Source organism: Bubalus kerabau, chromosome 4 (genome assembly GCF_029407905.1).
Source record: "Bubalus kerabau isolate K-KA32 ecotype Philippines breed swamp buffalo chromosome 4, PCC_UOA_SB_1v2, whole genome shotgun sequence".
In the NCBI taxonomy this organism is placed as follows: domain Eukaryota; kingdom Metazoa; phylum Chordata; class Mammalia; order Artiodactyla; family Bovidae; genus Bubalus; species Bubalus kerabau.
This window is the reverse complement of record NC_073627.1, coordinates 2,791,491-2,818,129: the sequence shown is the minus strand read 5'-3', so window position 1 is coordinate 2,818,129 and position 26,639 is coordinate 2,791,491. Positions and strand designations below refer to the sequence as shown.

General features: G+C 47.2%; 1 protein-coding gene across 4 annotated transcripts in view; it reads right to left on the bottom strand.

The window, feature by feature from the left end:
• Positions 1 to 824: 824 nt before the first annotated feature.
• Positions 825 to 26,639, bottom strand: part of MAP2K6 (mitogen-activated protein kinase kinase 6) — a 118,783-nt gene continuing 92,968 nt past the window's right edge. For all 4 annotated transcript variants that reach the window (XM_055575012.1, XM_055575014.1, XM_055575013.1 and 1 more), the window contains exons 10-12: positions 26,096 to 26,235; positions 19,625 to 19,670; positions 825 to 13,569 (exon numbers count right to left, since the gene is read on the bottom strand). In XM_055575012.1, the coding sequence (XP_055430987.1) occupies positions 13,492 to 13,569; positions 19,625 to 19,670; positions 26,096 to 26,235 (264 nt within the window). In that variant the 3' untranslated portion in view covers positions 825 to 13,491. The remainder of the gene's footprint in view (positions 13,570 to 19,624; positions 19,671 to 26,095; positions 26,236 to 26,639) is intronic.

Sequence of the window (26,639 nt, the reverse complement as noted above, 5' to 3'; positions counted from 1 at the left end):
CTGAGCTCAGCTGACTGAGGCGAGACGCACGAGGCGCTGAGGCCATCTCCGGTGGGGGGGAGAGAGGCCACTCTCCCGGGAAGCTTCTGTCTGCACAGTTGGTGCAAAGAAACCCAAGGCGAGGTGCACGAAGGCCCAGATGATACAGGAAGTCACAGGGTTTGGAAGCAGATTTCTTTTAGGTCATTCTGTGAGCCTGTGATGTCACCACCTCCTTCACTATGAAGCCGACACGATGCTTTGCATCCCTGAAGCAGCATTCCGTTTGAAATCAATAAAACTCTGCTCGGCTCTAACTGGTGTAAAGCTGTTCATGAATCAGGGGCACTCTTCCCTTTTACCTTCCAATAATCCTGCAATACAGTGGGGCCTGCATTTAACCAGCACTCTGAGTGGGGATGTTTGTTTAAATGTGTGTGTGTGTGTGTTAAATGTGTGTGTGTGTATATATGTATATATATATATATACATACATGTTGGGCTTTCCTGTTGGCTCAGATGGTAAAGAATCCTCCTGCAATGAAGGAGACCTGGGTTTGAACCCTGGTTGGGAAAATCTTAAACACTCCCAACTTATTTCCTGAATGACCACCAGGACACCATTGTGTAGGCAGGCCCCAGGAGTACACATTCCTCATTTGGGTTTGTTGCTGGACAAATCTGATCTCTTAGTTGAAAACTGGACCTGGAGAGAGGCAAGCAGCAGAAGAATGGGAGGAGAGAGCTGTGTTGAAACAAGTGAACCCTTTGCTGGTGTTCAGCACAAGGGACAGTGTTTGAGGTCCTTCAGTTCTTTAAAACTTTCCAAGACAATAAGCTTCATGCATAAGTATGTAGGAATAAGGATAATTGCCAAAGCACTTGAAAGAAAATAATAAACTCCACCAATAGAAGCAGTTAAATATGTGTGTTGGAATATTATACAGCTGTTAAAAATGCTGCTGACATCTACATTCGTTGACATAAGATGCCCGTGATATCATCTGCAAAGCAAGGCAGGTAGCAACCCCACTTGGGTTTTGTATGCATGCATGTGTGTGTAGGTAGTATGGGACAATATGTTTTAAAGAGTACATGAACAACTAACTCAGATGAGTGGATAATATTTATTTTCCTGCATGTAAGTCTCTGAGTTTTCACATAATGTTTTATTTTTTTAAATAAGAAAAAACCAAACTGTTTCCATTGGAGGAGAAAACACCTCCTCAGCAAACATTTACGAGCCGTAAGCACCTGGGGGGGCGGGGAAGTGCTGATTGGAGTTTTGTGAGTCATCCGTGTCAATATTTAATTCCCTCCTGTGCCACTGAAATTCCACCTACAGCTTAGGCAGAAATGGCTAACTCACTTCCTACAGGAAAACATTCCTTGGACCTAAAGAGCTTTCCTTGACAGAACAAGAGATGATAAATGAAAGGAAACTAATTTCATCATTAATTGAAACACACTTTGTCCACCACCTCTGGACACCAACTTAGGAACGACAGAACACCATCCAAGTCTATTCTAACTGTATGGGACAGCCCAAGCATGACAACTAGTCTTCTAAGACACCTCCACCGTGAAACACCATGGAATACGTCCCAGTAATCACAGTGGAAATTGCACGATATTGTTTCCTCCAAGTTTCTACCTGGACCTTTTGGATCAACACTTCTGGGGAAATCCAGCAGCCATGGGGGAATTCCGAGTCCTCCAAGACAGCTGGTCTGTGAGGACCCTGTGCGTCTGGAGAGGACACGGGAGGAGAGAAAGGCCTCCTTAGCCCCTGGTCCACCCCAGCCCAGCTGTGTGCGAAGGAAGAGGCCCTCATGACTCTCACCCCAGTTCCCTGACTCCAGCTGCGTGGGAGATGCTAGCAAAGACCACCCTGCTGAGCCCATCAACCCACAGGACTGGGAGAAGGAGTCAGAGAGCATTGTTTTTAAAACTCCAAAGTTCTGAGGTTTGCTCTGGCACAGAGATGACCAAAACACCAAGAAACCACCACAAATACCTTCTGCTCTCAACCGCATTGCCTTTCTCCATTTTCCACATTAAACTTAGTTTCCTACAAAATCTCAAATAAACAACGAGTCATTTGGATGGTATGCAAAGAAAAATGCACTATGCCCATAGAAAGAAAGATATTTTAACTCTCCAATGGTAATTTAAAGTATGATTATAAAGAATGGCTCTAGATTCCTGTGGGGAAAAGGAATAGCTGTGGCAAAGTGGGTGAATGCCCCTCACCTGCGATGCCAAGAAGCCTGTCTGTTGGCACCTTTCTCTTCCACATACCTGCACCCCTTAGAGGAACTTACAATTCCTAAAGCCAAGGAAGGCAGCACCTAAGACATGATGGATTGCAGCAATCCCAACACTGTCCAGGAGGAAAAGGACTTCAAAACCCACCTAAATAGTCTGTGGTCACTGCAAAGTCACTTAAATTATGTCTGCAGAAGCTAAGCCCTCCACTTTGTATTCCAACCAACTGTAGAAATGATGTATAGCTGAGATGAAATACTTGCTGTTCAGTCGCTGAGTCATGCTGGACTCTTTGCAACCCCATGGACTGCAGCACACCAGGCCTCCCTGTCCTCCCCTATCTCCTGGAGTTGGCTTGAGCTCATGTCCATTGTGTCCATGGTACCATTCAACCACCTCATCTTCTGCCACCCCCTTCTCCTTTTGCCTTCAGTCTTTCCCAGTCTTTTCTAATGAGTCAGCTCTTCACATCAGGTGGCCAGAGTATTGGAGCTTCAACTTCAGCATCAGTCCTTCCAATGAATATTCAGGGTTGATTTCGTTTAGGACTGGTCTGATCTCCTTATGGTCCAAGGGACTTTCAAGAGTCTTCTCTAGCACCACAGTTCAAAAGCATCAATTCTTCAGTACTCAGCCTTCTTTTGGTCCAACTCTCAAATCTGTACATGATTACTGGAAAGACCATAGCTTTGACTTTATGGACCTTTGCCAGCAAAGTGAGGTCTCTGCTTTTTAATATGCTGTTTAGGTTTGTCATAGCTTTTCTTCCAAGGAGCAAGAGTCTAAAACACTAGGGACTTTTAAAAGAGGCAACTCTTGACTCAGCAATACCAACTTGTTTAAGCAATAATCCAGAGAGAGATGAACGTGCCTCCAAGTATAATCGGGACCCACTCAAATCGGTAACATTAAGATCCAGCAATTCTCTAAACTAGAGTCATGTGGATACAAGTCAATTAGGTCCAGTCACTCGGTTCTCAGGAGAAATCAGAGAACTCTGCAGACCCGACCATATTTACCTGTAATAACATTTCCCCCCCATAACATCCACATTGTGGCACCGCCTGATGCTGGAAAACAAATTTCCTGGTATTAGAATTGATGCTTTCAAACTGCAGTGCTGGAGAAGACTCTTGAGGGTCCCTTGGACCACAGGGGGATCAAACCAGTCAATCCTAAAGGAAATCAATCCTGAATATTCATTTGAAGGGTTGATGCTGAAGCTGACCCTCCAAACTTTGGTCACTTGGTGGGAAGAGTTGACTCATTGGAAAAGACCCTGATGCTGGGAAAGATTGAGGGCAGGAGGAGAAGGGAATGACAGAGGATGAGATGGTTGGATGGCATCACCGACTTGATGGACATGAGTTTGGGTAAACTCCGGGAGTTGGTGATGGACAGAGAGGCCTGGCGCCCAAGGGGTTGCAAAGAGTCGGACACGACTGAGTGACTGAACAACAACAACATATATTCCATACTGGACTGGGAAGAATGCAAACAACTAGATGACCTGATAGTTCATAATCAGGAGCACGCAGAAGCCAAGAAGTCTTGATCTTCATCTTTGCATTTAAGCCATTTAGATTCCTCCCCACCACAAGCCGTCCGATTTGAATCATGAAATACTGGCCTTCACTAACCTAGGAATATTGCCTATAAGAATATTGACTCTGAATTTCCTTACAGATGAAATGACTTTCTATTGCGTCTTCAAGGCTGTAACACTGCTGTTCCATTCTGTTTTGGTCCATTATGTTTTGGAAGTTGGGTAGTTTCAATGGGAGGCAAACAAGAGAATACAGCCAAGCTTTCAACTGCAGGGGTTTACACATAAAAGGAGCATCCCTGGAACAAAGCGTTTCCACAAACAACTCAATTAATACACGGACTCATAGCCCTTCTTAAAATGTCTTTTATTGGTTGTACATTTTCTGATGAGGCCAACACACCCTTTCTTTCGAGGACCCCTGGCTTCTGAAGACTTAGTTCCTTGTCCTAGCCATGAGCATCAGAGCAAGCACTTTGACAGAAAGAGGTGGCCAAGTGTCTCCTGACATTGTCACCATCTTCTCCCACCTTCATTGTGCTGTTTGAGTCCATTCCTAGAGGAGCACGACGTGGAAAAGAGCATCCCCAGTGTGAGGTCTTACACACACGAGCAGAAACACCTAGAGACAGAGTATCTGCAGTCCATTCGTAGTAGCAGCAGGAAAGCGGAGAATGTCCTGAGACAGGAAGTCCAAGAGTCACCTCCTCACCCGACGAGTCCAAGTGAGACCTGAGTTCCCGATTCCATTTTCTTTTGAAAATTCTCATTTCCCTTGAGGTGGTGGGAGGCGGGCCAGAGCGGTCGCCATAGGAACCACATAACCATCACAAGGTTCGACATCTTACCATTTCCTTGGTCAAGAACACAGATTCAAAGAACTATTTCGTGGCACATAAGGAACTCATTCTTCCTTTACTGTGCTCTTAGACCAGAGAGTGGGGAGGATTATAAAGCCATGCTTTTCACAAGATACCCTGACTGGAAATGCCACCATTGAATGACCTGGATAAGGCAAAATTACCCCACCTTTGGCAATAATTCCGTGTTAGTTGACTCTGAGAGGTCAGTCATCCAGGTTCTGAAGTATGCCCCCCACCCCCCGCCTCAATGGTAATTTGCATGAGAAAATGAATTTCTCAAGAATAAGGGTCTAGGACAGGTGGCTTCCCCCAGTGTTAAAAACAACCGTGACTTCTTTCAAGCCACATTATTGCTCAATTCAATGCATTTCTGGTTACTCTACTAAAAGTTAACTTACATCAATGCTAATACTTTTTGTGCCCACCTCAAATCCTGCACACTAGTTATTTCCTTGGTTTCAAAATTTTGTGAGAACACTCCCAAATACAACAAGTCTTTGTGACCCCATGGACTGGAGTCCGCCAGGCTCCTCTGTCCATGGTATTCTGCAAGCAAGAATACTGGAGTGGGTTGTCGTTCCCTTCTCCAGGGGATCTTCCAGACCCAGGGATTGAACCTGGGCCTCCTACATTGAAGGCAGATTCTTTCCAGTCTGAGCCACCACGGAAGCCCCCACAACAAGCAGTGGTTCAAAAGAAAACAGCAACACACACAATCTGGGTAACAGGAAAGCTAGAATAAAACCAAAAAGCTAATAGAGGAAAGACTATCCAAGGCACACCTCCCTAAAAAACAGGTATTCTTAAACACAATACCAGAGCTTTGGCTGAAAGTTCTCAATTGATATTCAAAATTCCCCTTTCCTTACACAGTGGGAGAAAGGTTTCCCCTTAAGGAAGCTTAGCTCACGTTTCCATAGAGGAAAACAGAGTTGAGGACACGCCCCTCAAGCTCTTCTTTCCTCCCCCAGCTCAAGAGCAAAAAGTTCCCAAGGTCAAAACAGAGACTTGCGCACCTCAAAGACATGGAAACAGTCCACACACAGCCTTCAGAGCTCTTCACTTTATCAACAGCTAACGAATTCCAACCTCTACAGCCAGCCTGCCTCGGCCATGAAGAAAAGACGTGGCAGTCCACACAGAAGAAATGGATTCCACCAGGAAAGCTAGCAGGGGGCTCTTCATGGCAGGAAAGAGAGCCGGCGGATGAGGGAATCCGTGAGTGAGACTCACTCTTCTATTTCCCATTCCGAGGAGACAGAGCATCAGAGACGGGTTTCGAAGAATAGGGTGACACCCTCTCCAATCTCCTTTCAGGATAGTTCAGGTTCTGGGGAGAGATGGCAGGGTCTCCTGCCCAGCAAATAGAATTGCTCCTTCTAGCATCAAAGGACTATAAAGACTGGGCATGTTTCCACCTGCCAACCCGCTGTCTTCACAATAAACATGGCTGAGAGACAAAGCTGGGGTGCAGCGCGGGAACACAGTCAACCAACCAGGCTGTGCTCTGCTTGGTCGCTGCAGTCGTGTCTGACTCTACAACCCCAAGGACTGTAGCCCACCAGGCTCCTCTGTGGGATTCTCCAGGCAAGAATACTGGAGTGGGTTGCCATGCCCTCCTCCAGGGGATCTTCCTGACTCAGGGATCGAACCCGGGTCTCCTTCATTGGCAGGTGGATTCTTTACCCTCTGAGCCACCAGGGAAGCCCCAGATTATTCAACAGAAGCAGCATTTTCAAATCGAAGCACAAAGGAAGCTGGGGAACCCCACCTGTCAAACTAGAATTCTTATCAAGCCAAGCTCCACTGACTAGGTATATACTGAGCACATCATCAATATTTGCACAAAATATACAGAAAAACACTCACGTACTTAAATAAACCATTTGAAGCCTACCCCTTACCCCTCTTCCAGCTTTCAATGACCACCCCCCATGATGGTCTGTAGAGTGGGGAATATGTCCCAATAGTGGAAGTTAATTACAGAAGGAAAACATTTTTTTCCTCTAAAAATACCTATTTTATTAAAACATCACTTCATCATTTCAGTTCATAGAGGAAAAATCACTCCACTCAGAAAATAAATTTGAGACGAGGGAATAAGACAGACACAGGGATAAGCGGACAGGTAAGCTGAATTTTCTTAACTGAACCTCTGCAGGTGGCTTTCACACAGAGGTTGGCTGAGCGCGTGACAAATTGTTGCCAAATGTAATTTTTGACACAAATAGTGTTCTAGAGTGGCTGTTGTGAAACTCCAGCTGGCAAATTTGGTTTGGTAACAGTCAGAATTCAGCGCAGGCTCAAAGAGTGTGCAGAAGGCCCGAGATTCCATCCTCGTGATGTCTAAGCGCGTCTTCATGACAGATGCTGTGTTTTCAGCTTCCAGGGCCGCCCCGGGGAGCCCGCTCCTGGGCTCCACCTGCAGCCTTTGCAAAGCCCAGCCATGGTAGCTGCCAGCCTGCATCTCAGATCATACCCTTCTCGGTGCCAACACTATCCGAAGAGCTCTACTTTTCCCCACGTGTCAGTGAACAGAAACGACAACCACCGCCTCTGCAGATGTAGATTCTGAAATCCCACTGCTCATCAAGAGCCCAGTCATACCACCGCCTCATCACTGGGATCAGGTTCCTCTTGACCACTTTAAAGTAATAACCAGTTTAAGGATCTACATGCATGGCCATCGTAGATCAATTTCTGCATTTTCTTTTGAATCATTCACGTTTAAAAATGAAAATACACGACCCTCTCTTCCTGCCCTTCCACCTTCAAGCCCCATGGGCACCCTCAAGACAGCAGTCAGCAAGGACACGTAAGATATTGTTGGATATATTTCCAAGATTCTTGGGCTGTTGAGGGTCCTCAATGGGCATTTCATCCCATTTCCAAGCCTCTAACAGCCACAGAGATTTCCAGTTAAAGAGAACAAGACTGGTAGCCAAATATTCTGATTAGCGTTTGACAGGGGTTTCAGAAAGGCAAGGTTGACGTTTTCCACATTCTCATCCCTCCCCCTTATGACAGAGACCCCCAAGAAACACCAATGAATATAGTCTGGAAGCACTTCAGTGTCCTCAGCTCACACTCACCTCCAAGAATGGAACACACAACAGGCAACTTGAGATCAGAAAAAAAAAGAAAAGAAAACCACCATTTTTCCACACCATTTCTAAAAATTCAAACTAGGTTTGAGCATTTCTTTTTTATAAATTATAAATTCTAGTTCTTCTGGTGAAGACCTGGAGTGTATTTCTATAAACATTCACAGTTTTCTGCATTGTGGAAAAAGCATGTTCCCCAGAAAAACTTTGGTGTCCACCGCTATTAAAAAATATTTGTCCCCAGAAATAACATGAGGGGGCTCAGTTTTGTGTTCATTTTTCTTTACCCAGAAAGCAGCTGACAGATACATCTCAAAAGGCTTTATCACCCCTCTAATCATGTACTTTTTTCAGGGTGCCATCTGTTTAAAATGGTCTCCGTAGAATCAGTAACAGTAGGGAAACGAGGAAATTTTCTGACATCCAAATCAATGGTACTTTTTGAATTCTCTTATAGTTCCGTATTTTTAAGGAAAAAAAGAATAATAAAGGTTTGGCTTTTTGATGGATTTCCCCATAGGAGATCATCTTGATAGTAACGTTGAAAATATACGAAGGGATATACCTGTCTGTGTCAGCCTGCTCTTCCACGGGGTTCCTGTCCTGGCACCTGTCTTTTCCTCCAGGCCCAGACATAATTTCTCATGACCGCTCAGCCTTCAACTCCAAAGTCCAGAGACGAGCCCCTGAGGCAGTGGCTTCACTCACTCTGTTGACAGAGCTCGCAGGCTCCAACACAGACACGACAGTGACCCCATGGCGCTAGTTGCTGACTTCCGGTCACAGTAGAATACGATTTCAGAGCAAGCCCTCTCGAACCCAGATGCTCTTCTCTGAAGGCCAAACAGGAAGTTGTATTACCAGGTCTTAGCTTTCCAATGGGAGCTCTGTGACAAGTTCTTTTAGCTACCCCTCGCTGTTTCAAGATTTGAGAACAATAGAGTCCCTGTAACCAAGACCAATGCAAAACTGCTGATTCTTACTTTTGATGAATGAAATGGTTGCATCGGTTCTTTTCCACAGAAGTGTCAAAGTCAGCGCAGGTCACAGGTCATCTGTAACCAGCAGAAGAATAGCAAGCAAATGGAATAAAAAAAAAAAAAAAAAAACAGACAAGATCATGACGGCCTGACCAAAGCCACAAACCCTGGGGGTTACTTAGGAAGTTCTGGGTTTTTCTTGTTTTTCCTGTATTAAGACACAAGAAGTACCTAAGGAGATCAAACCAGTCCACCCTAAAGGAAAGCAAACCTGAATATTCATTGGAAGGACTGATGCTGAACCTAAAGCCCTAATACTTTTGGCCACCTGATGCAAAGAGCCGCCTCTTTGGAAAAGACCCTGATGCTGGGAAAGATCGAAGGCAAAAGGAGAAGGGGGCGGCAGAGGATGAGATGGTTGGATAGCATCACCGACTCAATGGCCATGAGGTTGAGCAAACTGCAGGAGATAGTGGAAGACAGAGGAGCCCGGGGTGCTGCAGTCCGTGGGGCTTCAAAAAGCTGGACATGACTTAGTGACCGAACAACAACGACTTAATAAATGGAACTATAAAGTATTTCTTTTTGCCTAGAACACCATGGAAAACATTACTAACATAATCGATTGGCGCCCTGAACAGATGTTTGGGACTGTCTGGCATATGAACGTCGGAGGTTAGGCTTGCAGAATATACAAGAACAGTAAAAGACCAATGATTTTGAGCTACACACACACACACACACACTCATTTTCCATCTCAGACTGTGCAAGCAAGATAGCAGCAGATTTAACCAATTTGTTTTGATTACATCAGTGTGACCAAACATAGTCACTAGAATAATGGATGGATAATGGATGGTTCCCCCACAGAGGCTGAGAGCTCTTGCCAGGTGGGAAACGGGACAATCTCACTCATATTTTGCCATCATATACACACACCTGTATGAGTTCTTTCTCCTTTAGTCGCCCTTGGGGAGGCTCTATATTTATTCCAGGAAGGTTGACTTTGCATAAAAGCACAACACACACTTTTTTGAGAAATCTACATTTGAGATTATCTTCAGAGCCCATGGTGTTTTTTAAGACATTTAAAAGTTTCACTGGTTATGAAATGTTAGGCTCCTTGGTAGTAGATTTTTTTAACCAAAAACATCAATAAAATATATATTTTTTAAGTTTTAATGGTAAAACTCCAGTTCTGGGGGCAAATTTGCCTTCTAGAATTTGCCAAACACTACTTGATGCTAAGTCTGAGAAACCAAGTAGGTAAAACAAAGAGGGAAATTTACCTGGTAAGGATTTTTATTAAAAGAAACAAACCACTAAGGAGTAATTAGCATTCCACATATTACACATATGGGAGAGGAAATGGATACTGAAGCCTTTTCTGAAAGAGAAGTGACCAAAATATTCTAGAAAATAACCCTGAAGATGACTCCTCTGAAGGGCAGTAATGATACATACACATAAGTGGCCATTGTCCTAAAAGTCATTCCCATTATTTTTGGCATACCTCTGAAGTCAACAATATAGAGAGAGATGGATATTTGTATAAGTCTATATAATATGGGTAATTATATCACACCAAATCAAATAGATTTTGGGGGAAAAAGAACAGGATCTCTTTTATAGAGATATATGGACTTTCTAATACACTGATAATTATAGGCAAGGCTGATATCCAGATAGTCCATGCTGATAGCACATTAAATAGTGTGCTGGCCACGAAGCTTATTTGGATTTTTCCATAATATAACATCTTACAGAAAAACTGGGCTTCCCTGGTAGCTCAGCTGGTAAAGAATAGGCCTGCAATGCAGGAGGCACAGGTTCGATCCCTGGGTTGGGAAGATCTGCTGGAGAAGGGATAGGCTACCCATCCCAGTATTCTCGGGCTTCCCTGGTGGCTCAGATGCTAAAGAATCTGTCTGCAATGTGGGAGACCTGGGTTTGATCCCTGAGTTGGGAAGATCCTCTGGAGGAGGGCATGGCAGCCCACTCCAGCATTCTTGCCTGGAGAATCCCATGGACAGAGGAGTCTGGTGGGCTGCAGTTCATGGGGTCACAAAGAGTCAGAACTGCTGAGCACATCTAAGCACATGGGAAAACGGGCATGAACTTTGTGGCCAGTCCACTATTTTGCATATCATCCTTGGATAGGAATATCTTCTCTCTTTCTTCGCACACACACACATACACACACAAACATATATCTGTATGTACATGAGATTCCTAACATATCAACTTAAATATAGATTATGCATCTCTTTATTTCAGAATTAGTTATTTAGAACTTATAACAGTTCTAAAAAAAAATAAAATTTCGACTTGTAAGGCTATCAGGCCATTCTACGTTAGGACATAAGATACCCCATCACCATGGAATACATTGTTTCTACAGGGAAAAGGTATCCCTAATTTCAAATCAGTATTCCATCTCTCTTTAGTGGGGAGTAGACCAGTATTCTCAACCTGTTGCAGGTCAGAACACACAAGTGACTTGTGAAAAATACCAACTGCCAGGTCCTACCCTGACCAATTCAGTGAGAATCTCTGGGCCCTCGGTATTGAGTGTTAACATGCTCCCAGGGATTCCACTGTGCATCCGGGTTGAGAACCATCACCTACTCCTTCTCCACCCAAGTGTGCTTGTTTTGCAAGCTCAGGCCCTGGACTCACTGACAGCAGAGGTAAACACATGAGGAACACGGTTAGTTAAGAATATTTGAAAGTAAAAATCACTCTGGACAAGAGGCAAGAGTCACCTGACTCAGACCAGAGAGACGTTTTGCTTAAAAATTTCACCAAAAGCTGTCATGAAATGGCCTGATTTTTTTTCTTTCTATTTTCTTTTTAAGAAGATGAATGCGTTATTCTTGTGATTTTCTTCCCTCTGCATCTCAAAGACAGAAACTTCCAGATTTAGAAAGAACAGTAGGAAAGTGAATGGCCATGACCACTGGGATAATTCCCTTTTTTTCTGGCTGGAAAAAGATGAGACGGGAGTAGCATCAAAGTAGATGAGTTGGACGTTTATCAAACAGGTGTGTCTTGGAAACGAAGATGAACAAGTGGACGGATGTGCCTTCCTCTCTCTGGGCGTGAGCCGGATGCCGAGAACAAGGAGCAAATGCAGAGAAAAAAAAAAAAAAAAGACAGGAATGCACTTCAAAAGCCAAAAGAGAAAGACAGGACTACACTCAGAGCGCTCAAGGGAGCAACGCTCTCTCCCTATTTGTGAACTTGAGGCAAAGAAAGGAGCAGACCATGTTCTCTTTGGAAACTTTTTAAAATCTCTTTTTAAATAAAATCCCTCTGTCCTTGTGCAGCAGGAGTAGCTTTGTATTAACACAACGTCCCAAAGCAACACTCCCTGGTAGTCACGGGTTGTATCTTCTCTGTGGACCACTTCACTCCTTGACCTTCCAAGAACCCAGACCCCAGAGCAGAGAACCCACGGGGGTCTCTGGCCACGAGAAAGAGCTGCTGCTGCTCCGTCAGCTGCTGGGAATCCACCACGGAGGCAGCCTCCCGCCGCGGAGCGAGCCACCGCCAAAGGAGGGCGCGCCCTGGGCTCAGCCGTCGGTCCCCAAGAATTCAGCCAGCGCCCCCATGATCTTCCCACCTCATCAAGAAACTGCTCCCTGCCTTTATTTTTCTTCTACTGCAGCCCTTCCCTTTACAAGAAGGCTTCCTCCGTGACCAAACCAAAAGAAGCAAGATGACATTAAGGGCAAAGGCAGTCCCTGGGGAGGCCACAGCAGAGGCAGGCACTGGTTCTCTGGGTGGGGAGACAAACTCCCCCTCTGGACTGGGAAACCTCCTCCTTACCAAAGATGGATGTTATTTATAATAGCCATTTGCAGAATTTGTGACGTCTCACACACACACAAACACACACACGCACGCACGCACGCACGCGCATAGAAGGATAGATAGGTGATGGAAAACCACATCGCAAATCACATTCCATTATTCCTACACCACAAAGGCCAACAGAACAGTCAGATCTGTGACTCTCTGAGCTGTGACAAGAGTGATTTTTTGTCTTCCAAAGTTAGGAAATAGTGTATGACCAGGCAACGTTGCCGCTTCACCGGAATACGCGGTTACGACCCCGGATGGAGCAGAAATGGAGGAACACGGCAGCAGCTACAGCAGCTGGAACAGACGCGCCACGCGAGCGCCTGGTGGCTACTTTTATCAGAATCCCAAAGATGCACACGAAATAATTTCTTCTGGACCACAGACACGATCGAACTTAAAAAATAAAAAAGCCCATAAATACTGCCAACCCAATCTTGTCTTTCGTCTCTCCCTCCTCGCATCAAATGGAACCTTGTCAACCGCTTAAACATAAATATTAAAATAACAAGTGGGACAGACCACAGATCTACTTACAATTTCATCATTACTGTAGCACCGTTTTTACCTTTTTACCAATGTATCCGTTTCGTAAAGAACAGAAGTCTGAAAAGCTTATGGACTCATATGACACATCATTAAATATTTAATCACCTTTTTAAGTCCTAAGCCTTTATCATATTTCATCCATCTAGACAGTTCATTCTATAACTATAGATTCCAAGGCCCCCTTTGGAGGGGAAAAAAGAGAAAATGGGGAAGAAAAAAACCTTCTGAGAGGCAGGGTTAAATTATCTCAAAGATGAGTTTCTATTGGCGCTTTAGTGAACATCAGCCTGTAAACCCACCAATCCACAGGAGGGTCAACCGATGGAGTCCATTGTTTTTAGTCTCCAAGAATCGATTTTACAAAAGATGCCACGTCTGTCGCTTTGGATTCGTGTACGGTGAAAAACGGATGTTGCTGGTGAAGAAAAGAAAAATGCCTTCTGTTAATACTGGTCTCTGACAACGCATGAGATTAGCAATGGACAGATGTGGTTAGTTAACAGACCAAGTATCCCCATCAGGCTTAAACTAGATTCTTTCTACCCCTTCCCAAACCAAGTACACGCTCAGGGATGCAAATTCTTAAAGATGTAATTTAGCTGCTGCTCCTCCTATCTCGGTATCGCTTTTTGATTCCATGCCAGAGTATCCACTGCCTTAAAATATACGTATGTAACTAGGCTATATACATCCCACGCATGTGTGCTAAGCAGGCTTGGTAAGCTGCTTCAGTTATGTCCAACTCTGTGCTACCTGATGGACCGTAGCCTGCCAGGCTCCTCTGTCCATGGGATTCTCTGGGCAAGAATACTGGAGTGGGTTGCCATTCCCTTCTCCCGGGGATCCTCCCCACCCAGGGATCAAGCCCATGTCTCTTAGGGCTTCTGCGCTGGCAGGCAGGTTCTTTACGACTAGTGCCACCTGGGAAGCCCGTATACATCCCATCAATGGGTAAATACAAGGCAGAGCAAAGATGGCTCAAAGATTCAGTTTACAAATAACCCTGTCACCTAGAAAGTAATTTTCAGACAAAGTGGCAAAATAATAAGAAATTTTAGAGATTTACACTCATTCAGTTCCCAAGAAGTGAGTGGTAGAATGAGAAACCAGTTTTTGGAACAATGAACAGGCGTTGCTCGTGCTTAACACTGGAGAGCTGGTTTGCACTCAAACAGCTAGCAGTGCTACTTTTTACATCACTTCTATTGATAACAGGGCTTCCCTGGTGGCTCAGACCGTAAAGAACCCGCCTGCAATGTGGGAGACCTGGGTCCAATCCCTGGGAGGATTCCGTGGAGAGCATAGCAATCCACTCCAGTATTCCTGCCTGGAGAATCCCATGGACAGAGGACTCTGGAGGGCCACAGTCCATGAGGTCACAAAGAGTCGGACGTGACTGAGCCACTAAGCACAGCACGTTGATGACAAGTGATCCTTATGTCTCTCCATGATGATCTGATCCTTGTGGAAAATAAAGTAGCCTGCCCAACCCTAGGTCTGGGTGGAGAAAATTCATCTTGGAGATTAAAAACCAAGAAGCAAAAAGGTGGTCTCTGCTCATGCTGCTCAGATTCCGTAAACTTGACATCACGTCCTGCTCTTTGCTGGGGGAAGAAGCATGGTCCAACACAGGAAGCCACCCGTTTCAAAACGATTCTGAAGGAAACGAAGCTAGAGGCTCTGCCCCAGGGCCATCCTCCTCGAATAGCTCAACTCGGTGACGGACAGCGCCTGGCTGACACACGGGAACCTCACACCTCCAGTTAAGAGTGGACACATCAGCTCACGGTCCACAGTCCTCCCAGTACAATCAGAACCAAGCGATCAAACCAAAAAGAACAATTCCTCCAGGCGGAACTGAGAGCCTGAGCTAGCAGGGCCCCCTCCCAACTGTCTGGAGGCATTGCTCCTCTCAGCGACCCGTCAACAGCTAAATATGAGCGTTTCTGCACACAGACGTGTAGGTGACTCACTCCGCTTCCCCTGACTTTGAGGATTTTTGTTCACAGCCTACGTGTTGCCTAGCTCTAGGTTTCCTAATTATATTTGTTTTAAACCTGAGAGCAGAGAGCTGGATGACTCAGCCCTGTGGGAACCTAGAATGCCCACCCATGGACATTTTAGAAAACAATGCAAAGAGGAAAGGAACAAAGAAAGCAAGCCCCAAATAAGGTCGGTGGTCACCACTAAGTACAATGACTCAAAAAAAAAAAAAAAAAAAAAAGAGAGAGAGGTTTTCTGGCTTTGCCATTGGGTGCTTCATAGCTATATTAACCAGAGCCCCAGGTGTGGCCGCAGCCTCTGGCGCCCCCCGGATGAATAAACTACTCTGATCACTACCCACTTACACAGCACCCTTACCGAGTGTTTTACCATCGTGCTTATTAGCTTTCCCACATCCCCTCGACATTTAGAGATCTTTTCATGTCCTTTGAAGCCTTTCACTATCAAAACAGGCCACGTCCGGTCTCCGCGTGTCTCAGGGACTACTCCCAACGCCCGCCCGCCGCATCCTCCTGTCTTGTGGTCGGTGGGTGGCTCAGGGGATCTAGCCTAGGTCTGCGACGGAATTCAATAACCGCACCTGATGTCTCAAAGGAAAAAAAAAACTCCTGAGGCACCTCTCAGTTTAGTCTCAGGCTGGGAAAGCACCGTGAGAGCCAGGGGCAGGGGGAGCAGGCAGGCGTGTGGACATGGGAACTGTGACGTGTCTCCTGTGTGGGTTTTGAGGCTGTAAAAGGCTGGGAGGGAACCAGTCCCTTCTAGAAGCGGCCGACTAAGAATAGCAACCAGGACACAGCAGAGGAGACGCCGTGGAATCGCCCCCAGACCACAGACCCAGGCTGAGCGTCTCAGAAGGTGGGGGGGGAGGGCACTGGACTTCCCTGGTGGTCAAGAAAATCCCGCTTGCCGACGCAGGGCACACGGGTTAGATCCGTGGTCCAGGAAGAGCCCGTGCGTCACGGGGCAACAGAGCGTCTGCGTCACAACTACGGAAGCCGGCGTGCCCTGGCGCATGCGCACCGCGACGAAGCGAGGCGCCCGACCGCTGCAGCTCGAGAAGGCCGTGCGCAGCAGTGAAGACCCGCGCAGCCATGAATTAATTAATGAAGAGGGGCCCGGTACAGGGAGAGCTTAACACCCAGCCTGGAGCCTCGCCACCAGCGCTAAGAGTCTCCAGCTCCCCTGCAAGACCACAGTTTAGGAGGTCAGTCAGCCCTGCCTAGGGCCTCCCTGGAGGCCGATGGTAAGGAACCTGCCTGCCAATGCAGAAGACGCAGGTTTGACCCCTGGGTGGGGAAGATCCCCGGGAGGAGGAAATGGCAACCCACTCCACTGTTCTTGCCTGGGAAATCCCATGGACAGAGGGGCCTGGCAAGCTGTAGTCCATGAAGTCACAGAGTTGGACACAACTTAGCAACTAAACAACAACATCATCTCTGTTGAACAATGTGGTTCAATCTAGGACATCCCAGGACATTCAGAGGACATAATCACCTCCCTGGACCATCACTTGCGTCACCTGGGTTTTGTTTCTGGTGGTTTTCCTCTAGGACAGGGGTCAACAATTGATGGACTGGGGGTCCAATCCAGCGGACTGCCTGTTTCTGAAACAAAGTTTTATTGGTACACAGCCGCACTCCTGTGTCTACCCACTGGCCATGGCAGCTCTCACGCTAAAACAGAAGTCGAGTTGCAGCAGCCCACAGAGCCTGAAGTATTTACTTTCTTGTTGTCCGATCTTTTGCAAACCTACGGACTGTAGCCCGCCAGGCTTCCCCGTCCATGGGATTCTCCAGGCGAAAAATACTGGAGTGGGTTGCCATTTACTTCTCCAGGGGATCTTCCCGACCCAGGGATCGAACCTGCGTGTCCTGCGTGGACAGTTTGTTTACCACGAGTCACCTGGGAAGCCCTAACCCCGTCTATGCAACAATTCTTTATAAAAATGCTGGCTGGCCCCATACCCCATAGAACAAGTCCTACTCAGTTACGGCCCCCAGTGGGAGCTTGAAAGAGAAAGCAAATGAGATGACCTTCCTGTCCACACCTCAACCCAAACAGGGAACAAAACATTTGGGATTTCTATAAGAGGTACATGTCTGGGTTGGGGCCTTAATTATACTGTTCTTCACCTGGAAAGAGGATTTTTTTTTTCTACCTCTTCACCAACTCCTACAACCTCAACAATCGCCTCTCAGCATGTGTTTTCCTGAGGCTTCAGCTGAAGCGTTTGGACTCAGAGTTTCCACTGAGAAACCTCAATCCCACCGGAAAGCAGGAGGCAGTCATGACCTCACAAGGCAAGTCCATCCCCAGTGCCATGAAGACGACTGCCGTAAAAGGCGGGGGTGGGGGTGGTGACCTGCACGGTCCTACAGCCCTAATGCGCAGACCACCAGAGCCCATGGTGTCCGGACAGATTGCAAAGGCAGCTTCAACATCAGTTGCCCAAGGGTGTTAAGCAAGGACTCCGCAATTTTTCTCAAGTGTGCTCCGTTGAAACCTCTGATAAGCAGCCACTTGGAAGGGGGAAAACGTGGTATGCATTTTCAATAGTCAGATACATAAAGCAAACATACTTTCATCTGAAAAAAAAGTGACAAAGGCACCTTGAAAACAAGAGTAGAGAACCCCCCACAAACTGCTCTATGCGGGTTGCGCTTTATGTGGAATCCAAGTTTAAAATGCTCTGGGGGTTGCACAAGAATTCTAAAACAAAGTAGCCAGGATTGAAAAGGCCCCCGACTGGCTACTATCCACATAAGCAGAGAGGAAATGTTGAACCCAAATGTGCTGCAGGCTAAGATCTTCTCAAGCATGACTCATCTCCCCTTCTGCCTCAACTGTGGGTGTTAGTTGAATGCTGAGTCCCCACGGGCTGCCTTTATATTTCATTGCGTTATTTTTTTAAATTTTTATTTATTTATTGGCCACACCGAGTGACATGTAGGATCTTAGTTCTCTGCTGCTGCTGCTAAGTCGCTTGTCGTGTCCGACTCTGTGCGACCCCATAGATGGCAACCCACCAGGCTCCACTGTCCCTGGGAGTCTCCAGGCAAGAATACTGGAGTGGGTTGCCATTTCCTTCTCCATTTAGTTTCCTGACCAGGGATCAAACCCATGACTCCTGTAGTGGAAATGCAAAGTCCTAACTACTGGACCACCAGGCAAGTCCCGAGGCTGCCTTTCTATTTTATTGGTTTATTTTTATTTATTTATTTATTTATTGGCCAGGCTGTGAGGCTTTCGGGATCTTAGTTCCCAGACCAGGGATTGAACCCACGTCCCCTGCAGTACCGGCATGGAGTCTTAGCCACTGGACCATCAGGAAAATCCCAGGGCTGCCTTTTTAAAGGGGACAAAGATGCCCAGTCCGTCTCTCCTCAAACTCTTCCCAGCATCTATTCAGTCATCCAGTCGACATATGGTTCAGACTTAAATTCAAGCTTAACCAGAAAAACTGAAAATCCACAGGATCTGCTGAGACCATCCAGTTCTGCTCGCTCATCTCCTGGCAACTTGCAAGTATACGGTCGAGTGGTGTTAACTCTAGTGCCCACGCTGTGCTTTTATACCCCAGGTCTTACTCATCTGGTAAACAGAAACTTGTGCTCTTTGACCACCTTTATCCATTGCCCCCAGCCCACACACCCCTGGCAACCACCAGTGTATGCTCCGTAAGTTGTTTTTTTAAGATTCCACATTTAAGTGAGATCATGCAGTATTTGCTTTTTCTGTCTGACTTATTTCACTTAGAATAATGCCTTCAAGCTTCACCCACGTTGTTGTAAATAACAGGATTTCCTTTTTTAATGCTTGAGTAATATTCCATTGTGTGTGTATGTGCATATGTATTATGTTTTCTTTATCTCTGCATTCACTAATGGACACTCAGATTGTTTCCACATCTTGGCTGAGATAAATAATGCTGCAGTGAACTTGGGGGTTCAGCTATTTCTTCAAGATAGTGATTTCATTTCCTTCAGATCTGTGCCCAGAAGTGGAATCATTAATCATCAGATGGTGCTATTTTTAATTTTGTGAGGTTTTCTGTCCTGGCTGGACCAGTTCACATCCCACCAGGGAGCCTCTTTTCTCTGCATCTTCCCCAGAGTTCCTCTCTTATTGTTCAAACCTTCCAGATGTGAGATGATGCCTGACTGCGTTTTTTTTTTAATAATACATTCTTTTTTAAAAGACTTTTTTTTTTTTAATGTGGGCCATTTTTAACGTCCTTGTTGAATTTGTTACGATACTGCTTCTGTTTTATGTTCGGGTTTTCTGGCCACAAGGCACGTGGGATCTTAACTCCCTGACCAGGGATCGAACTGGCACCCACTGCATTAGGAAGGCAGAGAATTAACCGCTAGACCACCAGGGAAGTCCAGATCATGATTTAGATGTCATTCACTTCCCCTGTTCCAACTGTTAGTATGGACTCATCTACACCCCCTAACAATACTCACCATAAGCTCTGGATATGTTGGCCTTTCTTTGGAATTCTTCTTCAAGCTTAAAGGGAAAAAAAAAAAATCACATTAAAATCTAGAAACCATCTGTGTTTCCACTAGACTAGGATTTCAGAACCTGCAGAAGACCAAACAGAACCACCTTTAAAAATGTACTGAAAACATAAATCTCCTGCCTTGACTTTCCTCTTCAGTTACACTTCCCAACGATGTTTGAAATCACTCTGTACCTTAACAGGAAGGGTAAGGCTGTGTGTGTTTCCTTATGTTTCTTTACCAATGACATAAAAACTAGCTTTTATTATATATCAAAATATATATTCACTTTCCTTCAAAACAGCTTTTAATCCACCCCCTCTTGCAAAGACCCAGGCAGGTATTTCTTAAATTACAGTTGTTGTCTGTTCATTGTCTCCAATACCTGGTTCTCTCTGCTTCTGATCTCCTTGCAGGTACAATTTGCTTTTATATGCTCCCTGCTGAACCTGCTTGAGACAGAAGCACTACGCATGTAGAATGCCTAAGGTCACTGCGGCTTGACGACCGCTCAGCTGATAACCGGGAAAGCACGCTGGCCGTGGAATTAGCGGCGGTTCTTCTCAGAAACCCCTGCTGGCCCTGCACTACGCAAGGGGCGTCTGTCATCCAGCTGTCTATACACAGAGACCTTTAATCACATCTGATACCAGAGGCAACAGTCATAAAACCACAGTGAGAAGAGACCCACCCCTTCATCCACCTGCAGCCTTAAAATGGAAGAGAAAAGAAAGTTTATTTGGAGTTGGAACCCCAGGTTACAGAATGGAGGAAAGGATGGTTTTGAAAAGTATGATTTGCGAGGCAACCTGCAGAGCCCTCTGCCCACGGGCCCTAAAACCATCCACGAATGGAAAGGACATCTGCCTGGTGTGGAAGGAACTCAAAAAGTGACAGAATATTGGGTGGCCAGGATTTGCGCTGATGACCACCTGGAGCAAGTGAGACCTGTGAGGTGTGACCTGAGCCCCGCTCCATGGAGGGCAACAATCAAGGGCAGGCCCGGATGCAGAGCCAGAGAGGGAAACGGCTGAAATGCTTGGGATTGAAAAAAAGTCGAAAAAAAAAAGGAAGCTTTTTGAATCAAAACAGCCGAGAGCAGCCTCCCCATGGACTCCAGGCAGCTCTGCGGTAGAGGGCAGGGAGCCTGAGAAGGGGAATAGGCAGAGGCGGGGACAGAGAGCCGACTGCGGGCGGATCCACACCCAGCGACCTCACTGCCTGCACAGCCGAAGAGACAGTGTCCGTCTCAACTGAGGCTCAAACAAGAATGAGTGAGAAAGGAGACCAGCAGCATCACGGCCGGGCTGGCCCAGGAAGGCATGTCTGAGCGAAACGAGACCTCCAGCTCCCACCGATGAAGCCTCCTGTGCCTACGTGCTGCGACTCCGGAAGGCTCCACCAGCGGTCCCCAGCTGCAGGTGGCTTTGCCGTCCAGGGCACACTTGGGGGCGTCTGGAGGCACTTCTGGTTAACGTAGCTGGTGGTGCTGGGGGCTGTAATTCACATCTAACAGGTAGAAACCGAGGCTGTCGCTCAACATCCCATAATGCCCAGGACAGTTCCCCAGCAACCACTTTGATTTACTTTTCTTTCTTTTTTTGAGAAGTATAGGAAAAAAACACAACTATTGGAGGACAACTACTCTACAGTATTGTGTTGGCCTCTGCCACACATCAAGATTTATCTTTTCAAAAAAGAATTCCTAAAACCTCAAAGATTGCTGCTGAACAGGTTATTTTTGACTTATGGTCTCCGATTAGAAAGCTTGAAATGTACAAGCACCACTGCAGAGTATTGACGGAAAATATTTACACAGCACACCAAAGCTGTTTATTGATTTAATATAACTGATACAACCCATTCTCTCCACCTTTTAAATCAAGAACACTTCAAAACACGGGCTAAGAATAGCAAAATACTCAGGGTGAGGTTAGGGAGAAAAGCAAATTTTCCACGTTGAATAGGAAGCACTTGAAATTCAGCACCAAATAACAACTGTGGAGTTCAAAGCTACACCAATTTCTTTTTGGATCCGAGTCAGACTTTTGAATTTTCAAGTGGCTTGTCGTTTTCAAGCGTGCAATTAGCTAACTGCCCTAATTCCCCTTCCAAATGCCACAACACACACTCCTGACCGTAGCTGACACTAAAACACGGCTTCGTGCCATGCTGAGAACTGCTAGCTTCAAGTTTGTGCTGAGCCGAGGGGTTCTGCCCCTCTGAATCCCCCCGAACTGACTGTTTCCCAGAAGGACTCCTGGGAACATCTGCAGAAGAAAAACACGGCTCGCCTCCCAAGCCATACATTTGTCCTGAGCTTCGTAAATACCCAGGGCCTCTTTTTACTCCTTCCTGAACAAGCCAGCAACTATGTTTGATCGTCTCTGTTTTGCACCTGTTTCTCTGAGTCAGACAGGACCAGCATCTGGGTGGGTCTCTGACCTCCAACGGACTTCGGGCCGGTGGACGGGGCACTGAGCTCTTAAACAGGCCTGAAGGCTCAGCAGGAAGGAAGTCAAGCTTTGGGGCACTTGGCTCAGCTGGTCTCTAGGGAGCGACTCTCAGTCCCCAAGCCTGTGTCCAGCTGAATGAGGTTATGGTGAAAGAACGCAAGTGTGCCAAGATTCCATTTTAGTAGAAACTCATTTGTGAAACCTTCTGCAGGACCAGGGTGTAAGGCCTTTCCATTTCTCTATTGTGAATCCCAAACAAGGCCTAGATGGCCAGTGTCTCCTGATTCAGGAACTCTTTAAAGGCCCTGAGAAAAGAAAGCCACGTGGGTGTCCCTGGTGGCTCAGTGGTGAAGAATACGCCTGCCAGTGCAGGGGGACATGGGTTCGCTCCCTGGCCCAGGAAGATCCCACATGGCGTGGAGCAACTAAGCCTGCGCCTGTGCTCTAGAGCCCAGGAGACACAATCCTGAGTCCATGAGCGGCAGCTGCAGAAGCCCACGTGCCTGGAGCCCGTGGTTGGCAGCAAGAGAACCCACCATGTGAGAAGCCCGCATGCCGCAAGTGGAGAGGAGCTCCCCTCTTTGAGACCAGGGAAAGGCCAAGCAGCAACGAAGATGCGGCATGGCCAAAAATAAAAATAAACAGATAAATAAATGAAATTATATATAAAAAAAGAAAATTATACATATAAAAAAAGAAAAAGTGTAGGGAAGGAAGAGTAAGAAAATGCTTGTTTGAAAATAAGTACAGAAAGGAAGGATTTGTAGGAAATCTCTGTTGTTGCTGCTTTTCTTCAAGTTCATATGGAATAAACGTCTTGACTCGCTTTGGTTTTCTCTCCTCCCCTCACCCCCTCTGATGTTACTGCTAAAGAAGGATGCCAGCGGAACCCTGGACTCTATCAAGTCATAACTTGGAGACTGATAGCAGATGAATGCCCTACTCCACCACGAAAATCAGATCACGGCATCCGGTCCCATCACTTCGTGGCAAATAGAAGGGGAACAAGTGGGAACGGTGACAGATTTTATTTTCTTAAGCTCCAAAATCACTGCAGACGGTGACTGCAGCCACAAAACTAAAAGATGTTTGCTCCTTGGGAGATTAGCTATGATAAACCTAGGCAGCGTATTAAAAAGCAGAGACATCACTTTGCCGACAAAAGTCCATATATCCAAAGCTCTGGGTTTTCCAGTAGTCATGTACTGATGTGAGAGCTGGACCATAAAGAAGGCTGACTGCCAAAGAATTGATGCTTTCAAACTGTGGTGTTAGAGAATACTCTTGAGGGTTTGAGGGTCCCATGGACTTCAAGGAGATCAAACTAGTCCACCCTAAAGGAAATCAACCCTTAATATTCACTGGAAGGACTGATGCTGAAGCTGAAGCTCCAATACTTTGGCCGCCTGATGCAAAGAGCTGGAAAAGACCCTGATGCTGGGAAAGACTGAAGGCGGGAGGAGAATGGGGTGACAGAGGATGAGATGGTTGGATGGCATCACCAACTCAATGGACATGAGTCTGAGTAAACTCCAGGAGATGGTGAAGGACAGGGAAGCCTGGCGTGCTGCAGGCCACAGGGTCACAAAGAGTCAGATACGACTGAGCGCCTGAACAGCCACAACAGCTGTCAGCTGACCAGCAGTGACCAGAGGAGTGTGACCACCAAGCGGAAGCCCCAGACGAAAGCGCAGCAGCAGAGGATGCAGCTCCTGGGACTAAACAGAGAGAAGAGAAGCGCGCAAAGCCAGCCCTGCCTACGGCCATGAAGACACTCTGCCCTGTGGGCGGGGCTGGCCAGCGCGCTGACGGAGAGTGGCCACACAGGAAGCTGCAGCTTCCACAAACGCGTGCAAACGTGAAAATTAGGGAACTTTCAGTTCTCCAAGGCTTTCATTTAAAAAACAAAAGAAACCCATGAAAAGCTTTAACACTTTGACTCTAGGGGAAGTTCTAAGTAAGAAGAAGAGTTGATGAAAGATAAGTAAAGTAATTGATTGATTTCTCAATGAATTGTAGAAGAGAAGCAGCTTTCTGAAGAGAACAACCGGTCCACAGATGGCAGGCATAAGTCAGGGGTTCTGATGACAGGCCTCCAGGAAAATGATGTGGGAACATCCCATCAGGTATTCAGGACCACCCCCTCCCAGACCAATTAAATCAGAACCTCTGAGGCCCAGGGGCACATCTGAAAGGTCTGTCACGTTGTATAAGCAGGCAACCGGAGTTGAGAACCATTAGATTAAACTGGATTCACACCAGGCCACCTGGCTTTCTCAAGCTTTTCACACCAGCTTTGTTCTTATCAAAGTTTTCTGAAGTTCCCAGAATCTTGAGGAAAAGGGCCAGGTGGGAGAAAGGTTACAAAGCAGAGAGTCTGAAAAGCTTCCTTAAATAAGATCCTTCCTCCTCACCACCCCTCTGGAGAATGACAGGTCTGAACCATCCAAGACAAATCATCCCTTTCCTCCGTGACCTTTAAACCCTCGAGGATGAGGAACAAACAACAGGCACCAGGTCCTTGAAACCAGAAGGCACGATCCTGAAGCCCTCTCAGCCGGGCAGGTGCACAGCACACCTGGAGGCTCCGGCAAGGAGAGCAGAGAGGGGGTACTGCCCAGGCACCCAGGGGAAGTGCTGATACACATCCAGCAGCATCCAGCAGGCGAGCATCACGCCGCCCATCACTCCAGCCTCTCCGGCCATTCAGCCAAGAATAAAACAAAAACAACGGCAAGTCAGCCTCATATGTCTTTAGGGGAAAGCACCAGGGGTGACGGGCCTAGAGCTGGTGAAAAACCCAAGGGGCCTTCGCTTCACAAGCAACAGATAGCTGCTTGGTGTTACCACGTTTTGCAGTAAAAGCTGCATTCAGAATGCCTCTTCCACAGCGTGTGGAGGCCAAGGAAGGGTAACCTTAGGGAAGCCAGCCTCTCCAACGGGAGGCGAAACGCCAGCCCCTTCCTTAGCTCCAGTGAGCAGAGCCGGTCCTCGGGGCGACCACAGCCGGGCTTCCAGCATCTCCGATGGCCTCTGCCCTGGCTCACAGCTGCACGGCAGCGCCCAGGATCACGGCCTGCGCTCCATCATGCCATTATTTTTCCAGCATCCCTTGCAATGATCATCAGTATCAAGTCATGCTGGGCACCCTGGGGCCCGTGCAGACGGAAATCACCAGGTTTTCTGGAGAAAAACAATCCCCTCTTCTAGTTTCCTCAATTCCACCAGCAATTTCCATGAAAACAAACTCACGGCATCAGTATGGCTCCTTCCATCTCTCCACCCCAACTTTATTTTCCCTTCTCAGACATGCCCCCTCCCCAGCCGGAACTGTCCACTGTCCACTTCCGGGCAAGCAGAGCCATTAGTGAGCAAGCCTTCTCTAAGAATCAGCCTGAAACACCAGAATCACTCGGTAAGACTTCCAGGTGCCTAAGGGCAGCTCTGAATGTAGCCTCCCTCGTCTTCTCCAGGCTAATTCTTTGCGTCATATCTCCTCCCCACCCGAGCCCTCCAGTGGGTCCCCCACCTCTCTCTTTACGCCCCGGCCCACATCAGACGGCTCAGCCTCTCATCAAACAGTTTCCCACGCCTGTGTCAGGGTGCATGAAGTTCCTCCCACCTGGAACACCTTCTCCTCCTCCACTTCCCTTTTCCCTGGCACACACCTCACCTGGTCCCAGCTCGGGATTTATCTCCTCCAGAAACTCTCCCCTAAGGCCTTTCCTCTGAGTTCCCCCCAAAGACCCAGTGTCCGTTTCCCTCTGGACCTGGGCTAGAATGACTGAGCTGGGACACTCCCCTCTGTGGCTCTGAGCTCAGCGGGGACCAGGCAGAGCCGTCTTTGTTGCTTAGCAACGAGGATACACTCCATCAACACTGGGAGTGGGTGTGGGCACGTGGATTAGACCAATGGAGGAAGTCAGGAGGACCCCTTCCGCCTTCACCCTGGCTTCTGGGAGACGGGCTTTCTTACCACTGTGAGGTAAAGTCAACAAACTCTTCGGAGAACTTGTCTGCGGGCAGCTGCGGCGACGGCTCCTCCACCACCTGTTTGAGCTGCTGGAAAGGAGTCCCCCACGAGTCGTAGGGAAACCGGAGGATGGCCAGCTCGATCTGGAGGGGAGAGGTACACAGGAGGTGAGAGCCGACTCTGGGGCGCCCATGTCGTCCCAGGAGGCGGAGGGCAACCGGACGGGGACAGTCCGGTGAAATGTGCAGAGGGGACGCCAACGATGCCGTGTTCGCTAGCAGTGTGCCCCCACGTCCTGGAGCCGGGGGTGACATCGTCCAGGAGACAGCCCCTCAAGCCTGTATAAAAGCAGGTCCTCACTAAGAGGAAGTCCACCCTGAATATTCACTGGAAGGACTGATGCTGAAGCTGAAGCTCCAGTACTTTGGCCACCTGATACGAAGAGCTGACTCATTGGGAAAGACCCTGACGCTGGGAAAGATTGAGGGCAGAAGGAGAAGGGGCGATAGAGGATGAGACGGTGGGATGGCATCACCAACTCGATGGA